At 34.2% G+C, this 14,514-nt stretch overlaps 1 protein-coding gene across 3 annotated transcripts; it reads right to left on the bottom strand.

The window, feature by feature from the left end:
• Positions 1 to 8,275: 8,275 nt before the first annotated feature.
• Positions 8,276 to 14,441, bottom strand: LOC125223628 (oxysterol-binding protein-related protein 2A). 3 transcript variants are annotated; one of them, XM_048126862.1, is made up of 11 exons: positions 13,838 to 14,437; positions 12,524 to 12,883; positions 11,732 to 11,828; positions 10,731 to 11,170; positions 10,230 to 10,385; positions 9,757 to 9,924; positions 9,520 to 9,660; positions 9,180 to 9,401; positions 8,958 to 9,071; positions 8,565 to 8,749; positions 8,276 to 8,484 (listed from the first exon to the last, which is right to left on the bottom strand). In XM_048126862.1, exons 1-10 carry the CDS (start codon positions 14,204 to 14,206, stop codon positions 8,573 to 8,575), a joined length of 2,244 nt encoding a protein of 747 aa, XP_047982819.1. In that variant the 5' UTR covers positions 14,207 to 14,437; the 3' UTR covers positions 8,276 to 8,484; positions 8,565 to 8,572. The 3 variants fall into 3 exon arrangements, 2 of the variants coding, with proteins under 2 accessions (XP_047982819.1, XP_047982820.1); XM_048126863.1 differs by lacking the exon at positions 8,276 to 8,484 and having other exon boundaries at positions 8,958 to 9,090; positions 13,838 to 14,440; XR_007176750.1 differs by lacking the exon at positions 8,276 to 8,484 and having other exon boundaries at positions 8,734 to 8,749; positions 8,958 to 9,107; positions 13,838 to 14,441.
• Between the last annotated feature and the right edge of the window lie 73 nt (positions 14,442 to 14,514).

Below are 14,514 nucleotides of genomic sequence, written 5' to 3'. Positions count from 1 at the left end.
AGATTTTTTATTTGACAAAATACTACTTATACTGTAAAAAAATAAATATAGGATTAGAGTAATTTTTTAATTAAATTTTTATTATAAATAAATGGTGAATTAATTATCGAAGTCTATCTCATAATCTTTTTTTACGATCAAAGAATTACTCGAAATTCACATTTAGAAATTTTGTCTTTCTTTTCAATTTTTCTTCTTCACCCCCTTTGTTTAAAGACTACTTCCTCTATCCTTTAGTTATGATAAAGAAAAGTTGAATAAATTAGTGGAATATGAGTCTCACTTATATATATATATATATGTAATATATTAATTTTATAATAAAATATAAGTGGAATAAGTTGTTAAAATATAGGGTCTACTTACCAATAAAAGTAAAATATGACTCTTATTGTGAGACGGACTTTAATAAAAAAATAGGACTCTTAGACACAATAGTGGACTAGCCGGTGCCCTATCCATCGGCATGCGGCTAGGCGCTCGGCTAGTCTGCTATTGCGGTAGGCTAGCCAAGAGGAAGAATAAAAAAACGCCCTAGAGCTAGGGCGTGGATGAGTGCGCGGCTAGCCAATTTTTTTCATTATTATTATTAAAATTAATACATTTGAACTTTCTTAATTTTTTTGTCCAATTTAAATTCGTATTTGTCATTTATATTTGTTGGGCTAGGGCATTCGCTGGATTGTTGCTAGCTAGATTGGCTAAGCTGTTGGAAGAGCATGATGTGTGGGAGAGGGAGTTTTAGGTTGGGATGCTAGTCTACTCCTATTGTGGATGCTCTTATTGTGGGACGAATGAAGTATTATTCAGGCAACTAAAGTGTCCTTCAAATTTTGTGTGTGTGAATTGGTAAAGCGACAAAGAGATAATGTCTGGGATCAAAGTTCGATATTGTCTGAGACCAAAGTTCTACGTTTAGAATTCTTCATAGCACTGCCTTTAAAAAATTTTAATTCATGTATCAATAAAAAAGCTCCAACCATGGCTCGATATTCTGGATCAGCCACGTAAAAACTCAATGGTCGTGTTGTCTCTTCAAAGTCGCCCAAAGTGGTTAATTATTTCCATCCAATGGATAGGTTATCTCGTGTATTTGGTGGTTGTGAGTTTGAAAGCAGGTTGAGGCTATTTTGGAGGAGATTGGCAATTTGATGTGTTAATTCGTTGTTATTATTATTTGACATGTTTTTGTTATCTTGATATGTAGGCTTTGGCTGGATATTTTTGAGGATTATGTAATTATTTGCTGATCAGAATATTGGGTTAGGTGTAGGGTAATTTTGGCGGCTATTTAATGTATTTTGGCTAAGGGTTTGGACAAAAATTGTGGTTTTTTTGTTGGTTTGGCTCGGCTATGATAATGTGGATGGTGATGAAGTCATTCCAGGTTCGGAGTCCTGGCTGTTAATTGATGCCATATTGGTTTTAGGAACTAGAGGATTACGTTAAGATTGAATAATACTCCATCCGTCCCATACAGCCATACTAGTCTCTTCTATATTGTTCTTTGTCTTAATTTTATTTCAGCTCTAACTATTTATCATTACTTTTTTAAAACAGGTTTTATCATTATTTTTTCAAAACAAATGCGAAAATTAAACATCTCACTTAGGTTGGGATGGAAGGAGTACTTGAAATTCTAATTTTATCACATTAATTACTTATGCTTAAATATTTAAGCGGTAAAGACTAAAGATGAAAATTGCAAGTAGTATGGAACGGAAAGAGTAGTATATATTACATAAAGTTCTCTTTATAGGAGTCGAATTGTACAAGGATGCATCTTCTCATTCAAATCTATAAGATTTGTATATATTTCTATTAGTGCGTTATAATGTTAACTTTTCTTAAATTGCTAACTTGCTAACTCATCAACATAGTGTATTAAAAATATCAACACGATCACATTAAAATGTCAACACATATTTGTGTTGACATTTTAATAAACTGTGTTGACATTTAAATATTAATGTCAACACAATGTATTAAAATATCAACTTAAGTTTATGTTGACATTTCAGTATCATCGTGTTGACATTTTTAATACACTACGTTGATGAGTTAGCAAGTTAGCAATTTAAGAAAAGTTAGCAACGGATCACACCCCATCTCTATTATATCTCTAGATCCTATTTGTATGCTAAAGGGTGTGTTATATTGCTAACTACAATTAAATGATAGACACATCATCATCATTCAATTCCGAGTATAAATACAGTGAATAAAATTAGAGTATTTATGTCAATTAACAACAAATTAGTTATAACTAACTTTTAAAAAATATCTCATAATATTTAATGTAAATAACTATCTCAATTTAAATTATTTTTTCACACAATATATATCAAATTAAAGATAATTTTATAAGGAGTCTAACACATATGTTTCGATTTCAAAATTTGAAAAAAAAATCTTAAATTTTCGTATTTTTCATGAAATAGTTAATGTCAATATGATACGTGAACATAATACATGTATAAAATGTCAATTCGAAATTGTGTTGACATATTCAAGGCATCGTATTGATATGTTTAAATTTTAATACAGACATTTTTACAGTGGCGGACACAGTAAGAGGGAACGAGGGCCTTAAGCCCTCCCCAACTAGATTTTTTTCATATCTTTTCTACTTTTAGATTTGTTGAATGTTATTTAAAACAATTCTTAGCCCTTCCTAAACAAACATGATTGAACACTAAATCGCTGGAAGCTGAATCATATGAGGGGGCTGATCTAATTTGTGAATCAGAAATTTGCAGAGAAGAAAAATGAATGCAAAAATGGCTGCCGTAGAGCTTCGGGAAGAAGATCTCTTTACAAAAAATTTAAGTATAATAATATTATACTCCTTGTAGTCACTTTAAAATTACTAGTAAAGTTATAGGCTTATAGCTGTCATGTCTCCACTTGAAGTTAAATCGCATAAATTGAGCAAAAATTCAAATTTACACCTAGTATGGTTAAATTGCATAAATAAAATTCCATAATCCATCCAAATTTAACTACTTGATCAGTCTTAGCGGCTTTATTCAAGCAAAAATTAAATATACTATTTATTAAAAATGTGTGTATTGATTTTTGTTTGTTCCAAAGCCACCAATACATAAAATTTAATTGTCATTGTTTTAGCAAAATAAATAGTACTCCCTCCGTCCCATTTTTAGAAGTTCCGGTTGAGTTCGGCATGGGTATCAAGAAATGTAAAGAAAAGTTGGTGAAAATAGATAGCGGAATGTGGGTCCTACTTTTTTTTATTAGTTTTATAATTAAATGTGAGTGAAAAAAGGTTAGTGGAATATGAGGCCTAATGCCATTTATGGAATATTTCAACTGAAACTCCTAAAGTGGGACATCCGAAAATGGTAAACCGGGACTCCTAAAATGGGACGGAGGGAGTACTATATAATATAAGAGCACTCCCAATGGGTCGGCGTTAAATCCGGCGAAAAATCGCCGATTATCGCCGGATTATCGCCGGGCGTTGGAGTGAATTCGGCGATAAAACTCCCTTATTATCGCCGATTTATCGCCGAATCATCGCCGCCCACTGTGGGCGCGATTCGGCGATAAATCGGCGATAATTTTTTTTTTTTTTTTTAAATCTTTGTTTTTTAAATCTTTGTTTTTATGGTTTTTATTTGTAGTTTTTTTAAAATCTTTGTTTTTTAAATCTTTGTTTTTTATGATTTTTATTTGTAGTTTTTTTTTTAAATCTTTGTTTTTTTAAATCTTTGTTTTTTATGGTTTTTATTTGTAGTTTTTTTTTTCTCGTTGTATTATATTTTCCAATGATTAATACAACGATGAATTGTTCATTATAAATCTATTTATTAAACACATTTGTAGGGAAAATTAAACAATATTAAAAATGATGATGTAAAAATGAAATGTTGAGTTAGGGAGAAATGAGGGAGAAATAAGGGAGAAACCATTGGAGCAGTTGGCTAAAAGTTGGCTAAAAACTGGGGATAAATTTTGGTGCTGATGTGGCGCTGATGTGGCAGGAGTTAGGGAGAAATAAGGGAGTTTTTAGGGAGAGCATTGGGAGTGCTCTAACATGGGCATTTTGTTCTTTTGGTATAATGAACTAGTTTTTATGTAGTACTCCTAGTATATTTTTCTTATAATCTGTTAAACTTGTTGTATGAAACTTTTTTGTGATGTACTCCCATGTTCCTCATTAGAAATTCTATTTTTTATCGGTATTAAGAAATTGTTTAATTTTATAATTGAAAGTGTTAGAAAAAGTTAGTGAAATATGGATCATACTTTTATATATTAATTTTGTAATAAAATGTAAGTAGAGTGAGTTAGTGGAATATGCAGTCCTTTTGCCAAAAATAGTAAATATGAAATGAGACTTCTAGTAGAGACCAGACGAATATATATATATATATATATATATATAGAGTCCCATTATCCACAAACCCACTCTTAAAGACCGAACCACCGAACCATACCAAATTAGGGTTTTTAGATCTAGTTTTTTATGGATGAGATTCAAAAATTTATAAATTATTTTCTCCTTCATCACCGGTCTTTTATTATTCATCCGAAGGTAAATAAGTCATACTAACACGTTACGAATATTTAACTTCATTCCAGAATATATTACTTCATTCCGGTAGGTTTTTACTTCATTATAATAGGATTATTACTTCATTCTAGTACGTAAATGCAGTTTCGCCGTCGCGTGCCGTTCTTTCTCTCTACAATATCTATCACCACCGCTACGACGCTGATATGGTGTAATAAACACATGGAATAATATAATAAATTATATGAATGAAGTATGTGTAGAAGCATTTGAAGTCCTACTGGAATGAAATAAAAACCTTATCTAATGAAGTAATAACGTTTCTGAATGAAGTAATAAATTCACTTGAATAAATTGCATTTTTTAATGTGAATAAAGTAAAAACTCATGTCAATGAATTCGAACGAAGCATATGTTAAATCATTTCAAAACCTACTTGAAGCAAGTAAAAACATGTTGTAGTTTCAATGCATTACGTACAGAATGAAGTAATAAACCTATACAATGAAGTAAAATTGGCTTGTAATGAAGAGCGAAAAAAATTTACACAACAACATATCTCATCAAAAAACTAGATCTTATGGCCCAGATTTGTTCTCTAGTTCGGTCTTTAAGAAGGGTTCGACATTGATTACAACTCTATATATATATATATATATATATATATATATAGTGAAGCCCCTACCACTAATATTTTCTGCGTCCGCCACTGCATTTTGATCCAAAACCCTAAATTTGGTAGATATTCTTATCTCTTTAAATTTTAATAATAACAAAACGAATTTACACATGGCAAAATATAGACCACTAGATCTCTAAAGATCATATGATATCTAATTAGTTGTAGTTAGCAATTTAGATAAAGTTAGTAATTGATCACGTCCCTGTATGCTAATATGTATCCTATCCTTAATATATCTCCCCAACAAAATTTGAGATTTTCTTTTTCTTTTGCTCTCTTCAAATAATTTCTCTTATAAAATTAATAACTATCAATTGGTGCTTTCACTAATGTACTCTTCTCCCACCATGTCCACCGTGCTATTAAGCTCCCCTTGTGCCCTTTGGTTCACTAGTGTTAACCTCGTAAGATGGACTTTAGATATTCAATAAAATTTTAATTATATCAAGTTATTTGATACCGACTGATTGCTCTTTGTGGGAAAATTTACCATCCAACATCTGAATGGTTCCATGACTATCTAAGCTTGAATCTTGATTGCTCATGGCGAGATTTATGGAAGCTGTTTATTAAAAATTTGATCCATCCACTGTCATCTTTACCGAGATGACGCAATTCTCAATTAAATGACAAAGGCAATTGCTACAATGGAAACCAAATTTCCTCCAAAATTCCATAGCTCAAAACTCTTTATGTCATCATTGGTTACGTTACTGAAGAAGTTTCATGCCAGCTAAATGATATAATTTTAATTGCAAACAATGATCAAAACAACAACACCGAGATGAAAGATTATTTTTTTGACTTCCATAACAATATGGTTTTCAACTGCGGGGAGTTGATATGATCTAGACTTTTATTTTATTTTGGAAAGAAGCTAATAATATCAGTATACTTATTTAGTTATATTTTATTATTTGTGGTTTTTAGTTGTTAGGATTTGATTTGTCTTCCATAGTAGTTAGGATTTAATTTGTTTTCCAAATTTACTTTCTAGATATATTTTCTCATCTCTACATATTATAGATATGTGGAGAATATTTGATTAGAAATTAAAATGAAGAATTAAAAGAATTACATTCTCTTGTTAAATGATTTACTTTCTAGATATCTCTTTCATCTCTACATATTATAAATATGTGGGAAATATTTGAAAAGACGTAAAAATGAAATTAAATAAATTACATTCTCTCGTGAAACGCCTTCATAGCATAGGGATTTTTCTTTTCTTTTCTATTGCTCTCTTCAAATAATTTCTTTGTATTAATTTATAACTAACCTATATGCCATATGAATAAATACGCCTCTCGAGATATTTTTCAATTGTCATAAAAGTGATAATATCGAAAAAGTGTGCATAATATAAGTAAAGAAATACTCTTGTAACTATGGGAGATAAATTTAGTCTTTAAAATACGCAAAAGGTTCCATATGCTTCTGCTATTGGAAGTCGTGCTCAAGTATGTATTAGACCTAATATGTTTTTTTGGTAATATATTGGGGCAGATTTCTCAGTACCCTGAAGCACAAAATTGGATTATGGGAGATAGAAATATCTCATGAACTTCTATTTTAATCTGTGTTGATTTTCCATAACAGTAATTCAATATGGATCATTAAGAATCAGCAAAATCTATTGTGAGAGATGAATTCTATTTTAAGTTGTGTTAATTTTCCGTGGCATGATTCAAATCAATTGACATAAGGCTGAGTTGATATTGTGAACTGTGATATTTGATATAACGCTGAGTTGATCTTGTAAACTGTGATACTACAAAATAGAAATTGTAAAAAAAAAAAGGCAAAATAAGAGATTTTGATAAACAAATTAAAATGATAAAATAGTACATTGGACGTTGGTTCTCTCTTGTTTATAATCTTCCTTTTTTCACTTCTGTTTATCCAAGTATGCCCTTTTCTTTCTTCTTTTGTTCAAGATTTATGATTCTGTTAATCCTAATATGCCCTTTTTCTTTCTTCTTTTGTTCAAGATTTTTGATTTTGTAGTTTTATGTATCACAATTTGGATTAGCCAGTTCAAGAATTTTCAATAATCTCTCATTAGCAGTCGGAGATAATAGTTTCTAGATTAAATGTGACCTTTTTCGAATATGGAGTTGATCAATTGAGAAGTATATGTACAATTGAAAAGGAGAGAATTAACGGGGTAAGATATGATCGAGTAGCATGAAACTCGTCAATTCTTAACCAAATAGCTAAGAGATTGATCCCTACATATGGAGCAACTTTAAATCGATGGGTCAATTATTCCACCCTTCGAAGTGCCTACAAAATTAGCACGTGAATGTGGCTCGCCGGTGAAGGGAATAACTAACCTCATTGTTGTATCTATTATGGTTCTAGATGAACATATCATAAAAATAAAAGTGATTTGAAGAAGATGATGAGCAATAACTTAAGGGATATTGGCATCAAATATCACCAAACTTTCAAAAAGTTGGATTTTTTCAAAAAACTTTAAAATTGGCAAATAATATCACAAACTTTACCCGTGTTTATTTTTTCCCACGAATGAAAAAATTCCCACAAATAATATTATGATACCGATTTTTTTTCGTAATTTCTCGACAACAATTTTGAAAGTTTCAAGTTTTTCAATCTTTGAAGATAGTTTTTCTTGAAGCACACCCTCCAAAATTGTTCTTCAATCTATTAAAATAACATGAATTTTTTCATTCATGGGAAAAAACAAACTCGGGGTAAAGTTCGTGATATTATTTACCAATTTTAAAGTTCGTGGGAAAAACCCAACTTTTTGAAAGTTTCGTGATATTAGATGCCAATATCCAATAACTTAATGCCTCAAGTTCTTTGGAGAAGATGATGAAAATTAAAAGTGACGGGCTCTGTTTAATATTTGGAGCTTCTGGTCGGAATTAACGACCAGCCAACAGATTATCATGCTCTTTATGAATTAATGCTAAGCCAAGAGATTATTGTGCCCTTTATAATACATTAGTACTATATATTTATATGAATGTTATTTTTATTTAGAGTAAAAATAACAAATAGCTGCCTATACGAAACAAATTTGCTGGGAGTAAAATGGTAGATCGCATAAGTCTTGTGAGGTAGAATGTCACATTATAGTACTGCCTTTGCTTCTCTCTTTTTTTTTTTTTTTTTACCGTAATTAGCCGACTCTAAAAAAATATTTGATCGAATTTAAAGGAGTTTTCCGAAGAAATTAAGCTCCATTTCATCTATGAGCATGCTGCTACCAACTCTCCCAAGCTCTCTTTCTCTGTCCAATATTCCAGCAGTCAAAACATATGATTGAGTTTTTGAAGGATTTGATAATCAAACAAAGTTTAAGTAAAATACCTCCAAGGTTAAGAAGGCTCCAAGGAATTTATTATGTCTTCAGTTATCTCGCCGAAAACATTTGGGCATCCGTTCCACATCCCTTGTTCCCGGGCTTCCCAGTATCCGCCAATGTAGCGGAAAGGTCCTTCTCCAACTCTTTCGAACCATCTTGGTTTCCAACCATGTTCTTGCATTTTCCTCGACTGTCACCAGTAGAGGAATCAACTAGTTAGTGCCAAATCCAGCAAAACGTTTCTTAATATATATCCAACATCAACAAAAAGCTTCCGCATATACAAGTACTATAGCCGTTTCTCTTGATCCCATATCCCGGCCTTCCCTTCCCCAGATAGGAGCCCCCTTGATCCACAAAACTGAATACAGCATTTATAGAAAAAGAAACTCATATACCATTCTTTGTCGCGTTTCCAAACGAAGCTTTTCCTCATTTGCCTTGTCAAATTCCCCATTTTCCAGATGCCTTTGGTCTGGTCTGAGTCTTGAATCTGTAGGAGGGAGCTTCTCCTTCATCCGTCATCAAACACTTGGAATCAGATAGAGCTATATAAGACAATTAGTGTGCATAAGCTTAAAGCAGAATGAAAAAGAAGTTATCCAATACATCATCTATACCTTCAGTCCCGGTGTCAATTCGTTCAGTGTAATAGCGAAAGAAGTTAGGTTATAGCGAGTGAGGTTCGGGGGAGGCTTATTTCTCTTCCACAACAAAGATGCCTCAGACCTATCTTTTGCATTGTCAGTTCCTTCACCACTTACAAAATACATGCTATCATCCCACTTTCCAAATAATTGAGCCACTTTTTTCCCCGCGGTATCTTCAACAAACCCATTAACCTGTCGAGTTAGTACATATCTTTATATTATTTGGTCAAAGAATAAAATAACTAATTCCAGATGCATACGTTTACTACTTTTATTGGCTTCATGAATAGAGGAGATGCTGTGAGATTACCTGGTGAGGATTGCGGTCAAGAATAGACTGCTCCTTGAACTTGAGTTTGCATGAATATTGGCGATTACCTTGGATATGCATTGTTCCATGGTGATCACAGTAGATATTGCCAAGAATCAGATTGTAGATGCTGGTTGTGACCTGAAATTAGACGACATATGTAAAGAAGGGGTCCATTAAGAGGAAGAAGAAAAGAAAAAGAAACCCGTTAACCGTTAAAAGATGTATATTGTGCACCTTGCTCCACTGGAAAATCTCCCCATCATCAAACTCTAAATTAAGAGTTCCAACAGGATCAACTTGAATTGATCTTCCCCAAAATTTTGATTTAACGTTTGTGTCACACCAGAATCTCCAACCTTTGCCCTCACAGTGACAAGCAATGAGTGTAGGGTGGTGGCTGACCTATATATAAATCACAAGTTAGTCAGCATCAAATTCTATCTAAACAAAGAATTCAAGGGACAAACTCATGACCAACTAATTAAACATTACTTCCTTGGTTCTTGGTGATAGGTTAGGGAGTGCTAATGCAGATTTGACGGAATCATCCTAAGGGATAGCATCAGTTCTTTCATGAATGCAGCACTTATTAAGCTAATCTATTGTTGACTTCTGAAAGCTAACATTTTACAGGTGCATGCGATAAAGTCATAATCCATAAAACTAATATATGAGCAAATATGAATAAAAGTAAGTTATGCTATCACCTTTTCAGAGAAGAAGCGAATTCCTTTCTCTGGATAATCAGCTTCATAAGTTTCACCAAGTAGAGGATTAAAGGGTTTGCAGTGACGGCCTTCTGATGAAGCATATCCCGATACAGCAAAAGCAGCAACATTCAAAATCCTCATAAGACTATTTCCCTGGAATTGTAAGGTCATAACTATTAACATGACAGGTGTAATTCAAGCTTTGTAGATGTATAAAAGAAGAATTTTATAGTACTATAATAGAAAACATTTTCCAACCAGTATAGTACCAAAAATAATAAGCAGCAGCTAAAGAAGCAGCAGCAACTACAAACATGATTTGTAGTTTGTGAATAACTTATGAGGTCAAAGGAGCAAATTCAGATCAAAACTAGCATTTGGTATTAAAATAGTAGCTGGAATGGTATGAGTATCAGAAGGCATCAGGAGATATTAAGTCAAGGATTGAATATATATGCATATTATGCAGTTAAATACATTAAAGAAAATGGGTCATACCGATTTCCCATGCTCATATGCCTGATCCAAAAGATGAGAGTACTCCAGATCCTCAAAACATTTTTGCAGAGACGATATTGGTTCGTTAAAATATACAGGGAGGCAAACCCGTGTCAAATCTTTGCCAATGTTGTCCTTAATCATAGACCATAGACTAACACCTTTCTCCTTCTCAACTGGATCCGGTAACTTCTTCCGTCTCTCAACTTTTGGATATTTAGGATTATTTACATTCTCCATTCCATCTGCTTTGCACACATCATTAGTTTGATTTCCCAAACTCATGCCACCATCCATCTGATCTACATTTTTTGATCCAGAACACGATGTATGCTCAGAAAAATATTCATTTGTGTCAAAGAAGTGAACTTCCTCCTCATCCGATGCTTCATCAAGCTCTTGCTTTTCAACATCATCTGAAGATTCTGTAGTGCTCCACTCTATAACCAAGAACAACATAATGTCAGAGAATTTAGTACAATGTTCCAACTTAGAGACAGCTACCATATGTCGTAGTTCTGTGTAAATGGAATCAGGGAATTAAATAGCTTAAGATCATACAATTTGTATATGAACACAAGGAGATTAATTAACTTTTTCCCTCTGGACCAATGTTCTTAATCAAAAACAGAAGCACCCTTCCATACATGTGACAATGATGTGCAAAAATAGATCCATAAACATTGACAAAGGTCTGCATGCTTTTATAGTACTAAGCAACACTTGGATTCATATCATGGACATTGTGTGTGACTTTCTCAATCGGCAACTCAACTAGTTAAGAAGTCGGGATATAACAAAAAAATTATTCAGAACAAAGAAACCATTTTCTATCATCCTATGTTGGCAGATTGATTCACAAATGTGGATATATTAATGCAAGTGAATAGAAATTAAATCACAAAGGTCATCTCTTATTAAAAGTCACTTCAGCAATGAAAGATTTAAAGTGTTTCTAAGAGTTCCATGGAGAGAATAAAGTTTTGAAGAAATATCTATACCACTATATTTTCTCTGCGCCAGATTTCTGTACTCGTGCTTCATCAATTGATATTCACCATCATTACTCCCAGAGGCTTCAGCTTCAATATTTGCGGCCTGGAAAAGAATATTTGAAATGGTTATCTTACCTTACTTCCTCTTAAAGTTGCTTAAATTGAAAATTATACACATGCCGGACTATAAACCACCCCAGAAGAAAAAGGTACCAAGTTGCCATATTCTTTTCTTCAGTTGTAAATGGATGCGGGAAATATGCATAATTCAAATAAATAGGAGCATTGGTTGTTACTAACTCATCATGAATGGTAAATGTGAAATTAATTGATTGTAGAAGGGAAATTAATTACTGCTTTCATATATCCTCAAGAATATCTGAGATATAAATGATAGTACTATCATGTAGTAGCACTCAAAGAACATAAACTTGATAACCGTTCCTGAAAGAGACAAGGGAAAATTTTACTTCATGCAAGATAATTAATGACAATCAGACCTTTCCATCAAGACAGTACATTATTTGCCAAACTGTAGAATAGCTGTGCTAAACACATTAAGCCATCAAATTGTACTTACTTTTAAGGTCCTAATGGTAGTCTCGACTAGGTTGCTCCTTATGGTACAATAAATCCAATCATGATTCTTAAAACATTCTTAACCACCCTGATCAGGACATAAAATCATTCTGTAGATTATGCTTCTAAGACATGATGGACTTGTAGTAGTAATAACAATTAAGTAATGCAAAATTGCAATATACTATGTGCTTAGTTGAAGATATCAAGTGAAATCACCTCCAATTGTCTTAGTGTATCCAGCAAATTGGAGCGCTCCTCGCAGAGAAGTTGAAACTGTCCTTGTACACCAGAGAATTCAGATAGCACAATCTGCTCACAGTCGTTGACAACCCCCTCACCAACACCCTCCTCCAGCAAACGCAGCTTCAGCCTTTCAGTTGACACCGACAGTTCTCTAGCTAAGAGAGGGGTGTTGTCAGCCCGCGGTCTAAGAGAAAAAAGACTTCTTGTGGAATTCAAAGCCTCTATCCAAGCCACTCTCTCTTTCTTGGAACTTGTCCGCAAATGAAGAGTCTTTGTAGCCGTAAATATGTAAAATCGCCGGTCATCCGACTTGCTCTCTCGAAAGGAAGAGATCTACAAACAATTTCACAACCACCTCAAGAATTGAGAAATACTCCCAGCCCAATTTAAAAGATAGAAGCACAAGCACAGCTATTTAGATTGACGTAGAAGCATAGTAAAAAGTAAGATGCCTGTACACGGAATAGCCAATTAACTATTGATTAATAAAGGAATCATCAAAAAAACAGTTACCCTTATAAACAGCGTAAAGAGAGACTCCCCAAATTTCAAAGAAATGTACTTTTTCTCCTTTTCTGTTTATAGACCCGTAAACAAGTCTCGAGTCTTTTCAGATCTAAAATATTCATGCACTGTTGCAGTAAGAAAAACTGGGTCAAAACATAAACACGAAAAACCCTTTCACCAACAAGTATCATTTGAATGAAAAGTACTTCTGCCCATTCTGCTGTTTTATTTTATACCATCTCCTCAAGAAAACACAAATAATAGATGCCCATCCTCTACAACATCACCTTTTTCACATTAAAAAATTGAAAAAGTGAGGAAAGAGACGATGATTGGAAATAGAAAATGTTGGAGCTGTGGTGAGAAAAGATAAAAAAAAGAGAAACTTAAAAAAGGGGATCCCAGAATGTTGATGTGACCAGACAGTAAAAACGATGAATTAGAAAGAAACCTAGCCAGGCCTACACCACCACTCAGCCAAAACTCATCTGCTGATGTGACCCACTTTAGATCAACACTCAGTTAAACCATAATCTCGAGATTAAAACCATCTTAACTGCAAATCGGCTCAGATATCGAAGCTAATTATGCAGCCAATTTTCGTCAAAATACATACGATTAACAATCCTAGTAAAATTTCCTGCTCAATTTTTTGCCAGTATTGGAAAAATCCTTTTCCCTGGTACACGCAATAAAAGACAAGCCCTCACTTTCAATTCAATTTTCTCATCTACCCCATGCCCAAACATGCATCTATCTCTCACTCCACTTTGCACCGACCTTTAAATGGACAATGCCGGCGGATTTGCCGTGCTTTCCAACTCCCCTCGCGGCGGCGCCGATGAGGATGACGTCGGATCCCGGCGGCGATTGGGGGTGGCGCGACTTGGAGTAGGAGAGGACGCCGTTGTCTCGCAATGTGAACCACCTGGATCGCCAGCCCTTGCCGTAGTTAGTCCACTTGTAGAGGATCCCGGCGACGCTGGTGCTGGTGCCGACGTCAGATCCTCCGGCATTGGGGTCAGATCCGCGGGCGGCGAAATTGACCGCGGAGCCGGTCCTCAGGAGAGCCGGCTCCGGCGAGGCGTCGCCGATCCCGCCGCTCTCCAGCGTTATGCAGCAGAGCGGGTGCATCTCCTTCACCCGCATCGTGGAGAATTACTCAAATCCGATATGATCTCTCCGAATTTTTTATAGGCATTCCGCGATTGCTGCAGCGCATAGCAGCAGGAGAAAGTGACGCATGAGTGCGGACTTTGGATTCCGGTCTAGCTTGTATGTATTTGTAGGGAATCAAGGAACTGTGAAGAGAGAGAGAGAGAGGAGATGAACTCTGAAACTGAGGGATTTTTTAGAGAGAGAGAGGAGTAATTATTTTATGTGTAGAATTCATAAACAAGGGAAGGGTGGTGGGAAATGGGAAGATGGGAGAGATAAAATAATAGTGTGGGTTATAT

The sequence above is a fragment of the Salvia hispanica genome, chromosome 4 (genome assembly GCF_023119035.1).
Source record: "Salvia hispanica cultivar TCC Black 2014 chromosome 4, UniMelb_Shisp_WGS_1.0, whole genome shotgun sequence".
In the NCBI taxonomy this organism is placed as follows: Eukaryota; Viridiplantae; Streptophyta; class Magnoliopsida; order Lamiales; family Lamiaceae; genus Salvia; species Salvia hispanica.
The sequence above is the reverse complement of the archived record's forward strand: the minus strand, read 5'-3'. Positions and strand labels throughout refer to the sequence as shown.